This window comes from Astatotilapia calliptera, chromosome 17 (genome assembly GCF_964374335.1).
Source record: "Astatotilapia calliptera chromosome 17, fAstCal68.1, whole genome shotgun sequence".
Taxonomy (NCBI): domain Eukaryota; kingdom Metazoa; phylum Chordata; class Actinopteri; order Cichliformes; family Cichlidae; genus Astatotilapia; species Astatotilapia calliptera.
In genome coordinates, this window is record NC_137438.1 from 16667652 (window position 1) to 16680221 (window position 12570).

The window sequence follows — 12570 nt, forward strand, 5'->3', positions numbered from 1 at the left end:
TTTTTTTTAAAGTTCTCTCCAGGTTTTCAAAGACCATTGTTAATGGTCTAATACATTATATATATGTTCTAATAAATGTTAACACATGTATACATGTGGCTAATATTGTAGGGTCTGCCTTACAGTATAAAGCGAATAGAGGCGACTTTTGGTGTGATTTGGCGTTGTATAAACAAAATAAAATTGAATGTTATAGATGTGGGCGGGTGTGTAACTCTTATCAGCTGTTTGGAGTGAGGGCTGGGGTGATTTCTTTGAAGATCTGTAACACTCGCAAAACAACCTCATTTACGCCGGCGGCAATTTCTCCTGAGAAGAGAACATGCTCTTACAATTATCCTAAGATAAAAAGAGTGATATTCTGATGTCACAGTTTTTCCTGGTGTTAAGCTACTTTAAAGACATCATAGAGGCCCTGTTGCACCCCCTGCAGTTTGGTTACGGGCAAAAAGGTTGGCTGAGTAATTGAATAATTCAAAATAGTCATTGGTTTATATTCATAGTCTAAATAAATCAACATTATGTGGTGTTAATTTCTAAACTTATTGATCTATCAACACGTTTTAAAAAATTGGGGGAAAAAAACCTTTTCATCGGGACAATCAACCACACCTTTTGTTACAAAGTGCCATGGTGTCATTGATATTACTTTTTGTTACTTTTTGCTCAATTTCAAGACTGAAAAGCATGACTGAGCTTCCTGTCAATGACGGAATGGTTACTGAAGGGTGTTTGAAATGTCACCAATAACAGCAACAAATTAGCTGTCACAGATACAATTTTCAAGTACAAAGCTATTATGAAGTCTCTCATATCGCTCCCCCGTTCTTATTTACCCTTCATATTTTATTTGTACTGCTAATTGTTACTCTTATTTGCCTGGTATGTCTACTGTACAAACTGAACTGGAATGACTGACTGTTCACTTTATAATTTCAAATAAAGAAATGTCACTAATAACAGAGTGAACTCAACAGGTACTCTGCTTCATTGAACAGGACGAATAAAGATCGAGCCTACAACAGTTTGTTGTCCTTCCGGCTTTCCGTAGTGTTGTACAACAATTAGCGCCAAGTTGAAACGAGGAGGAAAGTGCGCCGTATACTTTATGTATACTGACGTTATCGTGATTTTGCTATTAACTATATACACCTAGTAGTGCGTTTCACGTTAACGCTGGGAACACGTATTTGTTAAACGAGTGTTTATAGTACCGGAGGAGTACACCGGCACAGACAAGAAGCAGACAGCGGTAACTACGAACAAACGCTAGCAACACGGTGAGGCGAGACGTCTCAGCATTACTACAGCCACATAGAATAGACGTGGAAATGGTAAGTAATAAGCCGTATTCGTAGTTATTTCATTTGGCCTACACACTACATTAGGGTGTTGATTAAGAAATTGTAATGCCAATATATGAACCTCCGTCCCAGCGGAGGAGTCTCGCTCCCAGTCAGATTGCCAAACGCAAGCAGGAGGGAGACTACTGTGAAGATGAGTGGACACATAAACCTGTAAGTACAGGACCGCTGCTGTATATCTGGAGCTAAGGTGTTAATGTTGGAGTGCTTCTTGACCTGTGTCACACCTTTTTAAACCTGCCTTTAGACATCGTTTCAAATAGGAAAGTAAGCGTGCACTTTAGCCTTTAGGCATCCTAGGAGAATAGGATGTTTTAAATTTTAGGTGTTACATCCCAAGTTGATTTCTTAGATTAAGGGTTTTCCTATTAAAACTTTCAATTCAATTCAGGTTCATTTGTATACAGTGGTCCATCGCTATAACGCGGTTCAGCTTTCGCGGCCTCACTGTTTCGCGGATTTTTTTGTGCAATTTTACATGTTTGTTTTTTGTTTTTTATAGCACATCGTGTTCTGCGACCTGATTGGCTGTAGACCATTGTCAATCAATCTCCTCCGTACCGCATCTCCTGCACAGCACAGAATGCGTCCAGCACGTCAAATTTACATTTGCTAGCAGTGTGACTCTGAAGTGCTGTACTGTATGTTCATGGGCCTAACTTTGTGCTGAACATTGGGGGGGTCAAGATCTCTGTCAAAATAAATAAATAAATCTGGGTAAATTTCCAGATGATTAAACATGCAACTATTTTGCTGGTAATAATTGAAATGAGTAAAGAAAATCAACAGCCTATTTATGCAAGATAATTCATAATTTTATTGGGGGGATTATATTGATAGCGTCTGATTACTGGGGGGGGGAGTCATAACCCCCCTGGAAATTATGCCCCTGCTGTGTGTATGTTTGTAAGTTCTCCCCCCAAAACACAACAATGTCAACCATAAATTTTGCACCATCAAATGCACCTGTGGGTGCCTTTGGTTTCATTCTATAATACTGGACTTATTTTTCTACGAAGGTTTGGACTTTGAGAGTGTTTAAACAGGAGAAGAAAATCTGAAAATGTTCGTGCCTGTCTGAGAAAAGTGTATAAAGAGTGTAGTGAGGGGTTTTACAGCCTTGAAACATCTATAATGATTGTAAAATATAAAGTTGGCTATTTCCTATCGCGGCTTATTTTTAGAACGTAACTCCCGCGATAAACGAGGGACCACTGTAGCGCCAAATCACAACAACAGTCGCCTCAAGACGCTTAATATTGTAAGGTAAAGATGCGACAGTAATTTTATGTTTAATTATAGAAATATGAGTTATACACATCTAGCCAGACATCATTTTTTTGCCACTTGTGTATGTTATTAAAAGACTGTTAACAGCTTCCTCATTAGTGTTTTTGTTTTTAAAAGACACACACACACAAATGTAATGTGCTTACTTTTTTCAGGAGTTATGAATTACAAAACAAACATTCAGAAATGTCAGTATATGAACAGGGATTCAAGCTATATATATATATATATATATATATATATATATATATATATATATATATATATATATATATATATTTATTTTAGTAGAAAATTAGAGCAGTGGATAACCTGCTGAATTTTGTTTTTGTTTGTTTTTTTTAAAGAGCCATGGCAGAAAGTGAGGGGCCTAATTTATGGTGTATGCCATTTACAGATATTTAAAAAACATTTTCATTATTTATTTATATTTTTTATGCAGGAGAAAAGAAGAAAAGGCGATAATGAAATGAGAGAAAACCACATTTCTATCCATAGAAAGCCTCTGACGCAGATCAACAACCGTCCTGCATGTATGGATGGTGAAAAACATGTAAGCATTGTTTAAAGCTGTCAGATAAATATCTTTGTATAGATTTTGTGTGTGAATAAAGTTTAATGATTTAACGAGGCTTACCTGTTAAAAATCTTTTCTGCAGGAGGCATTTATTCAAAGTATCCTGTCCAAACCGTTTAAAATTCCTATTCCAAATTATGCAGGTAACATTTTTCTCTCACCATGGCTCTTTTAATTTTAGTACAGCAGGCATATTACTTCACTGCTGTGTTAATGAAATACCTACAGGATCACTGGGAATCAGGGCACTTGGTGTAAAGCGTGCAGGAGTGAGAAGACCACTCCATGATCCTTTTGCCGAAGATGCTCTGATTCTTTACGAGCCTCCAGCTCTGAGTGCCCATGACCTGATCAAAGCTGACAAGTAGGTCAAAAACACAACTCCTTCTTCAATACATCATCTTTTACTCAATACTTTCTTGTCAGAGTGCTGTTCATGTTTGTGATTTAAAAAATACTTGTGTGACACAAGCTATCTTTGCTCTTTTCAGAGAAAAACTACCCGTTCATGTGGTTGTGGATCCAGTGTTAGGCAAAGTGCTCAGACCCCATCAGAGACAGGTAAACACAAGATATCTTTACACATAAACTACTCTATGCTACTGTATTGCACATATCATACAACAGTATCATAGTATTAAACATATACTGTGGAATGTTTCATGCTTGACTCTAGATTTACAAAAACAAATCATCTTATAAATTATTATAAGAGAATAAATGTTAGTTTAACCAAGAATATTAAAAAACTGTAACGTAAAACTTCTTGTCTTTAAATACTTCTGTTTAAATTACCCAAGACTGCCAAGTCTTGGGTAATGTTTAGAGGCATTGCTAAATTTGTTTGTAAAATATGAATGAAAATGTTAATGAATCACAGATTTGTGCCTGTGCACAGTTAGTTATTCTTAATGTCTTCAACGGTTTTGGATGTTGTCACGGTTTAATTTAACATTGTATTTTACCTCATGGCTCAGCTAGCCACAAATTCAGCTTGTTACAGTCCTCCAAAAGTAGTTTGCAAGCTGCTTCTGAAACTTTGATATCTTATGCCAACTAGTAAGAAGAGAGTGAAGTGTGACTCAGCTCCAAAAAAGCAGTGTAGTTCACCTTAAGTGATGTTTTTTTTTTTTCTTTGAAATTCACATTGAATGTCTTTAATTTCTTAAGGGTGTAAAGTTCATGTGGGAGTGTGTGACGGGCCGACGCATACCAGGATCTTATGGCTGCATCATGGCTGATGAGATGGGGTTGGGAAAGACCTTGCAGTGCATCACCCTCATGTGGACCCTGCTACGCCAAAGCCCTGATACTAAGCCAGAGATAGACAAGGCCATTGTGGTGTCACCTTCAAGCTTGGTTCATAACTGGTATAATGAAGTCAGAAAGTGGCTGGGAACACGTATCACACCATTGGCCATTGATGGAGGATCAAAGGAAGGCATTAATAGACAACTAGGTATCTAACTTTAATTTCTCTCTCATTATAAATATCCACAGAAAGGTTGTTGGAAAAGCCTTGTAATGGACCAAAGTTATAGTCTTAGCTCCTGTCTCTTTGAGCCCGCCCTGTTAAAAAGCTTAGTCTCTGATTGGTCAGCTGGCCAAGAAAAAACAAAAAGAAGTGTATCCCCAGATTGTCTGAGTATAATAATCTTTGATCTCAGCATTATATCTTTTGCTAGCTTAAGGAAGACCTTTCAGTGATTGTCAGTGAAAAGTTTTTTTCCAGTAGAATAAAAATATTCTAAACATTGTCATAGAGTGTAAAATGGCCTGTATTTATATAGCGTTTTACTAGTCCCTAAGGACCCCAAAGCGCTTTACATATCCAGTCATCCACCCATTCACACACACATTCACACACTGGTGATGGCAAGCTACATTGTAACCACAGCCACCCTGGGGCACACTGACAGAGGCGAGGCTGCCGGACACTGGCGCCACCGGGCCCTCTGACCACCACCAGTAGGCAACAGGTGAAGTGTCTTGCCCAAGGACACAACGACCGAGACTGTCCAAGCCGGGGCTCGAACCGGCAACCTTCCGATTACAAGGCGAACTCCCAACTCTTGAGCCACGATCGCCCCAGTGTACATGATTGAAATTGTTGCCCAAGCAGACTTAAGTTTAAGAGAAGATGGTTTTACTTGAGAGCTATTGCTAATATTGTTTAAATAGTAAGAAGTTTGTTAGATGAGCTTCCCTAAAGGGTCATTTGTTTGTTTTCTGTTCTTTCAGAGAGTTTCATTTCGCAGCGCAGCTTGAGAGCACACACACCCATCCTCATCATTTCATATGAGACATTTCGACTGCACGCTGAGGTTCTGCACAGGGGAAAAGTTGGACTTATCATCTGTGACGAAGTATTTCACTTTATCCATACAATTCAGAGCTATCAAGAACTCTCGAAGTTAGGATGTAACAGTACTATTGTATTCTTCAGGGCCATCGGCTTAAGAACTCTGATAACCAGACATATCAGGCCCTGAACACCATGAGTGCCCAGAGGAGAGTGCTGATATCAGGCACACCCATACAGAATGACCTTCTGGAGTACTTCAGCCTGGTCCACTTTGTTAATGCTGGTATTCTTGGTAAGCAGCATTACAAATACAGAAATAGGTAAAAAGCTCTTTTCTGATCAGATTTGTTTACCGTTTCATCTGGATTGCAGGCACATCCCAGGAATTTAAAAAGCGATTCGAACTTCCCATCCTTAAGGGACGGGATGCAGATGCCAGTGATAAAGAAAGACTGAGTGGGGAAGAAAAACTGAAGGAGCTAATCAGCATAGTCAACAGGTAAGTTCATGCAACAGAACACTAAAGTACTTTACCTTATAATATAAACTGCCTTCAGGCAGGTGCTGGTGCTATTTTCTAAGTAAATATATTTTCAAGAGTGCTATTGACACAAAATTCTCACCGGATGTCGGTAACAATCCACTCATGTAAAGAACCCATAGCTGTTCATAAATTAAGTTATGTGTAATAATGAGAAATGATACAGGAAAAAAGTATTTCACACTTACTGAAATTGATTTCATACTTCATACAAAAGCCTTTGTTGGCAATGACAGCTTCAACATTTCCTGTATGGAGAACCTAGTTGCATGCATTTCTCAGGTTGTGAAGGCTCTGTGGGCCACTTCTATGAACTCTGAGCTTTAGTTCTTCGCACAGATTTTCATTTCGATTCAGGTCAGGTGATTGGCTGGGTAATTGTAGCAGCTCTGAAACCAGTTGAAAGTTTCCTCGGCTGCATGTTTGGCATCATTGTCTTGCAGAAATGTCCACACTTGTTTCATTTTGTTCAAAAAGCAGCACAGGGGGTTCTGAATGGCTCCCCCTCCCCCCAGACAACATAGCCCCTGGGATCCTTGGGACACACACAGAGGGGATGAAACTTTATTTAATCTTATGACCTGTTCCTGTTAATTTCTAGGCTTTTAGCTTTTATTTTGATTTCTTTTAAGATATAATTTTGTAATTGAATGCAGCATGTTTTTGTTTCATTATCTGATTTTCATAGATTAGATTTAGAATGAGATTATGCAGCATAATCTCTGATACATTTGGAGAAACAACTATTTTAATTGTGTTAATTAAATTATATTAATTCCTGCTCCTTTGTTTTGTCTTTGTTAGACAGAGTCAAGTAAACATAAGCATCCTAAAAATAAATATTTATTTATATGTTTTGCGTTTAGACGAATGTCTTCAACAAACTGAACTCTCTTTTATTCTGCTTCGGTTGTAATGACCATATTCTGTATCAACAGGTGTTTGATAAGGAGGACATCTGATATCTTGTCCAAGTATCTTCCTATGAAAATTGAGCAGATTGTGTGCTGCAGGTAGGTAGATTGGTGCTCAACATGAAGAACCCTCTTTTTTTTTAAGCAGAGATAACTTCTTTAATATTTTAATTTTTATAAATTGTCCTCACTCTGCTGGCTGGGTGGGTGCTGGGCACCATGGACACCCAACTTTGTGAACACAATAACTTGAGAACGAGGTGACGCAGGTTTGTTTTTTTTTTTTTTTTTTTTTTTTCCAGATCTATTAAAAATCTCAAAGTTAAAATCTTGGTGACTTTGACCTCAAGGTTATTGTTCAAGTTGTCTGAAAATCTTGTGAAAGACGATAAATCACCTAAGATGAAAATGAGGGTTTTCAAATTGAAACCATACATGCATCTACTAAAAATCTCGTATCAGAGCCAAGTTTTGAAAACACAATAGCTCAAGAAAGCAGTATTGTAGGATTTAAAAAAAAATTTAAGTTAAAAATTAATAAATGAAAAAACCCATGCCATATATGTAGTACTCAGGAAGGATATCATATAGGTTTCTCATACCAATAGCAAAGCTGCATCTGCGGAGCGTCTGGGACACTTTGATACAATTTGTTTTTGTTTGTTTTTTAATCAGTGGCACGATATAATATACCAGCATCATTGTTTCAGTCTTTTGACAAAATGATATTCAAAGCATTTTCTCAATAACTATTGTTTTACAGTGAGTTTTTATAATGATTAAATTAAACCTTATGCTGTCAGATTGCTGTAACTGTATGGATTTTAAGGCCAGGGTACAATTTGATATAAGTGTTAAAAGATATTACATGCTTATTGTTTCATTTATAATTGTTTTATTTTGTGTAAACCTGACGTGGAATGATCTGTCAGTATTGCTACAGTTTGTAGTGAGAATGATACTGAGGTTCAACAGACTGACTTAGTGCATAGATTAAAGCGTACCATTTCTTTCATTATTTGTTACCAGTTACAAATAAGGCTCGTTGATTTGTTTAAGTAGACCTTAGAGAAATAACTGCATCTGCTATTATAGGTGCATAATATCCTCTCCAAGGAGGCTGTGTAGCACTGCCAGCCACCAGTGTTTTTTACATTTTACACTGCATTTGTTGCTGTTGCAAAATTTTTAAGTGATTATAAAGCTTGCTTAGTTTTAGCAATAAAAAATTATCAACATCTGTCTAAAACTTAGCTAGCAGAATCGCTAGAGTGAAAGCCTCGCAAAATAGCTCGTGTCATTTTCTTATGGTGTCGGAAGGACATATTTTTATGTTCTTGCATGCTCTAATTAACACATTGGTTACAATTAGCAGTATTGTTAAAATATTGAACACCTGGTGCAAGATATGAAAAAATACAGTAACCCAAGGGTAGGGTTAGTAGGATTAGTGACTTGCTAATTAAATCTTCTAGAACCGGGACTTTTCAGAGGAAACGTACAGAGGAAAATTCTCCTGCAAGGAGGCTGAGGGGTAGTATTGGGGCTACCATAATTTATTTATTTTTCTGATAAATTATGATACTTTTGATATATCCCTTACTTGAGGTTTACTCGAGCAGTTTTTGTCCCGATCATGGAAGACTGGACCAGGTCTTTACCCACTCGAGGATGCTCGAGGGAGCATGGGAGTTTGCCCAACCAGTCTACATTTGTCTTGTAGGCTTGGAGAAGGCATTCGAACGTGTCCCTCGGGGTGTCCTGTGGGAGGTGTTTTGGGAGTATGGAGTGTCCCAAAACAAAAATGTAAACAGGATTTAATTTACATGGAATTTGATTTGAATTTGTGTCTCTTTGTGATTCCTTGCAGGCTGACCCCTCTACAGACAGAGCTCTATAAACACTTTCTAAAGCAGGCCAAACCCATTGAGACATTACAAAAGGGCAAAATAAGTGTCTCCTCCCTGTCTTCCATCACATCACTCAAGAAACTGTGCAATCGTAAGTGAGAAAAATGTAACACAAAATGTTGCATTTGTGAACACTACAGTGATCATCAGAAAAATTGTCCTCTCATAATTGAGCTAAAATGTAAACTATTAATAGAAAACAAGATTGTCGTCTTACATCTAGAATTATCTTCTGCTTGGAAAAAATACAAATGAGTGCCATCTTTCTCAGATCCAGCTCTTATTTATGAGAAGTGTGTGGAACGGGAGGAGGGATTTGAAGGGGCATTAGAACTTTTCCCTCCAAACTACTCCACCAAAGATGTTGAACCTCAGCTCTCTGGTAAGAACGTGCACAGCATATCGTGGTGCAGCTCCTCTGATGGTCTTCCAGGTCATCCACACTTACTAGTTGGAAGAAGATTAGCATTAGATTAGTAGAATGTAAACAGAACATTAGGTCAGATAGATAAGCTAAGTAAAAATGTGAACAGGGTTGTTTTCACAATTTAATAGCTTGTCTAATGTTTACATTTACATAATATTAAAGAAAATATTGTTTTATAAGAATTAACTTTTTTATTGCCTTCTTTTGTTAAGACTAATTTTCTGTAAATGTGCCTAATGTGTCTAAAGGGTGGTGCTATTTTAAAGTCATGCAGCCTCTCCTCTCTCTATTTATTGCTTTGTTTATTTCAGGGAAAATGCTGGTTCTCGACTACATTCTGGCAATGACAAAGACCACAACAAGAGACAAAGTGGTGCTTGTCTCCAACTACACACAGACTCTGGATCTCTTTGAAAAGCTCTGCAGATCTAGAAGGTATATTTGCAGAAATCACTATTTTAAGTGCGCTATTTAAATGATTTTAATTCCTCCTCCTTTGTGTCTTTGTCAGATACCTCTATGTTCGGCTGGATGGCACAATGTCCATCAAGAAAAGAGCCAAGATTGTGGAAAAGTTCAACAGCCCATCGGTGAGTTGGAAAATCAGTTTGAAGCAATATTTAGAGCTTTGAAAGACTTCTGAACAGCGTCTGAAGACATCTTTCTCTCAGAACCCAGAGTTCATCTTCATGCTGAGTAGCAAGGCTGGTGGATGTGGCCTCAATCTGATTGGTGCTAACCGCTTGGTGATGTTTGATCCCGACTGGAACCCAGCGAATGACGAGCAAGCAATGGCTCGGGTGTGGAGAGATGGTCAGAAGAAGACCTGCTACATCTACCGACTTCTCTCTGTCAGTTCAGTGCATTTTCAACAGTGTTTAGGACCACACATTCAGTGTTTTAGTACAGCAGGTTACTTTTGAAATCTACACTGAGCTGGTTACAGATTTACCAGTTTTGACTTGTGCTTGTTTCCCGACAGACGGGAACAATTGAAGAGAAGATCCTGCAAAGGCAGGCCCATAAAAAAGCCCTGAGCAGCTGTGTGGTGGATGAAGAGCAGGATGTGGAGCGTCACTTCTCTCTGGGCGAACTCCGAGAACTCTTCACTCTCAACGAAGAGACCACTAGTGACACACACGACAAGTACAACACGTTACTCACACACGTTGTCTGTGCTGTTCAGTCTACTAATTGTCCAGAGAACTTAATTTACTCTAGAAATGGTAAATTAAAATTAAAGCCCAAATATCTTGTAGAAATTTTCTTGGCACAAGTGACGTAGCTGTAAAAGGTTATGTGTTCTTCTCTGAGTTGAGAGCTCATTGCAGCTGCAGTTAGATCTTTGCATCTATCATGTTCTGGGCAGCCTATCATGTGCTTTTAGGTTTTATGGGCTTTCGCACAAGAACTGACACCAAGTGAGGTTAATGTGAGTTTTCGAGATTAATAGTTATTTGAGCAAAACTGAGAGGGTTTGACACTGTCGTGAAAAGTGATTCGAAGTTGTTAGTTATGGCATTTTTATTGCTAGGTTGACGTGGATAGTAATGGTTTGAAGCCATTATTATGCTATGTATGGAATTATTTTTCTATCATAAGTTGCATTCAAGAAAAAAACATAATCCAAGAAAAGAATTTAATTTCAACAGCACAATTAAATTCTTTGTGCTTAAATTTAACGACCCTCGCGTGTAAAACTCAAAAGCCACACAAAGAAGCTGTCGCACCCGCAGGAGTGTGTGCTTTGCGGCCACGGCTACAGTTTCTCGGTCTGTACTGATTTATCACTTGTAGCTGCACATCCCACCAAAGTGAACGTGTTTGCTGCTGACTGAGCAGCTTTTTGGTGGCATGGTTATATTTCTATTTTGGCTATAATTATAATTGATTGATTATGATGCACACTTCCTTGCCTCATCCTTGTTATTTTTAATTATAAAGGGCATGCAGATTAATGGGACAGCAGTGCAGAGGCTTCAGAACTTACCTTTGAATCTTCTGGTTTTAAAGATTTCTTCAGCAGTGATGTAATCCAGTGACTGTTGTCAGTATATATACTGCTACGCAGTAAATAACCAATGTAACTGTTTAACACAATCACCTGAACTGTTGATTAAAGGATCCTATGGGCATCCAGTCAAAAGTCAGTTGATTCATGTTAGCAGGATTCCTCTGTAGGTGGAAAAAGCCTCCCGCGAGGGGGGGAAACTGTAGCTGCACAAAGCAGACACTGTGTTCATTGCTGCTAAGTTCTTCACACGTGAGAAATTTAATTGCTCCGCTGAAATGAAATTATTTTCTCACAGTTATGTCTTTTCTCTGCGCAACTTATGATAGAAAAATAATCTCACACTATGGATCATAATGTATGGCACGCTCTTAATCAGCCTCTCTTTCCCCTCCTGTATTAGGTTTCGCTGTCGCCGCTGTGTGAATGGCAGAGAAACAAGACAACCTGACAATGATGCTGACTGTAACAGTGACCTCTCCCATTGGAACCACTGTTCTGACAAGAAGGGCCTGAGGGACCAAGTGCTGAAAGCGTCTTGGGATGCTGCTGTGTCCTTTGTCTTCCACCAGCGCTCTCATGAGGACCAGATGGGTGTAGTATAGAAGAAAGAATGCAGAAGGCTGTGTTACACTACCACAGATGCTGTAAATATGGATATTTATGTGTTGTTGAGTTTTTCCATTTGTTTTAAACAGAAAAAATAAAGGTTGATAACCAGACAAGAAGGCAGTTATTTCTTCACATTTTTGCATTTATGGAAAATGTGCTATGATTTACAAGCTGTGATGCACGTTACTGTATAGATAAATTTTTTTGTCTGGTTTCAGTTAGTCATCACAGCCTTCTGTAATAAAAAAGAGGTGTGCACCTTCTGTAAGACAGGCATATTACATTAATATGTTATGTTAAGATGTGACTGAGCCCGGCCAGGCTGCACAGGCTAGCCTGACCACCAGGCACTTGTTGACAAGCCCCTCCCCTGGGCCTGGCTCCAAGCAATGTAACGTGGTCTATAGTTGTACTTTCTTTCCACTTGCTTGTGTTTTAATAAATAAACAATTATTGAGAATGGACATTTAATATGTGGTCTTTCACGATGTAAATTCTACCTTTGTTTATTGCTGGCTCTGTGAACAGATTCCACTTCAGAGACCTAACACTAGTGTCACCTCCTGCTGGTGATAATGGCACAATATAGATTCTCTGCTGGGGGTATGCATTTTATATG

At 38.4% G+C, this 12570-nt stretch overlaps 1 protein-coding gene across 1 annotated transcript; it reads left to right on the top strand.

Annotated features, from left to right (window-relative positions):
* Positions 1 to 1026: 1026 nt before the first annotated feature.
* On the top strand, positions 1027 to 12415 carry rad54l (RAD54 like). The gene is made up of 18 exons (XM_026148112.2): positions 1027 to 1334; positions 1437 to 1517; positions 3097 to 3207; positions 3314 to 3374; positions 3460 to 3595; positions 3723 to 3792; positions 4402 to 4690; positions 5473 to 5597; positions 5678 to 5828; positions 5909 to 6035; positions 7016 to 7090; positions 8862 to 8992; positions 9173 to 9283; positions 9640 to 9763; positions 9840 to 9918; positions 10000 to 10179; positions 10311 to 10474; positions 11743 to 12415. Exons 1-18 carry the CDS (start codon positions 1332 to 1334, stop codon positions 11942 to 11944), a joined length of 2220 nt encoding a protein of 739 aa, XP_026003897.1. The 5' UTR covers positions 1027 to 1331; the 3' UTR covers positions 11945 to 12415.
* Positions 12416 to 12570: the final 155 nt, after the last annotated feature.

What these genes read in the sequence shown, in the direction of transcription:
- rad54l (XM_026148112.2), top strand. An exon ending in TCAGACCCCATCAGAGACAG is followed by an intron (nt 3,793 to 4,401) that starts GTAAACACAAGA and finishes TAATTTCTTAAG; the next exon opens with GGTGTAAAGTTCATGTGGGA. An exon ending in ACTCAAGAAACTGTGCAATC is followed by an intron (nt 8,993 to 9,172) that starts GTAAGTGAGAAA and finishes CATCTTTCTCAG; the next exon opens with ATCCAGCTCTTATTTATGAG.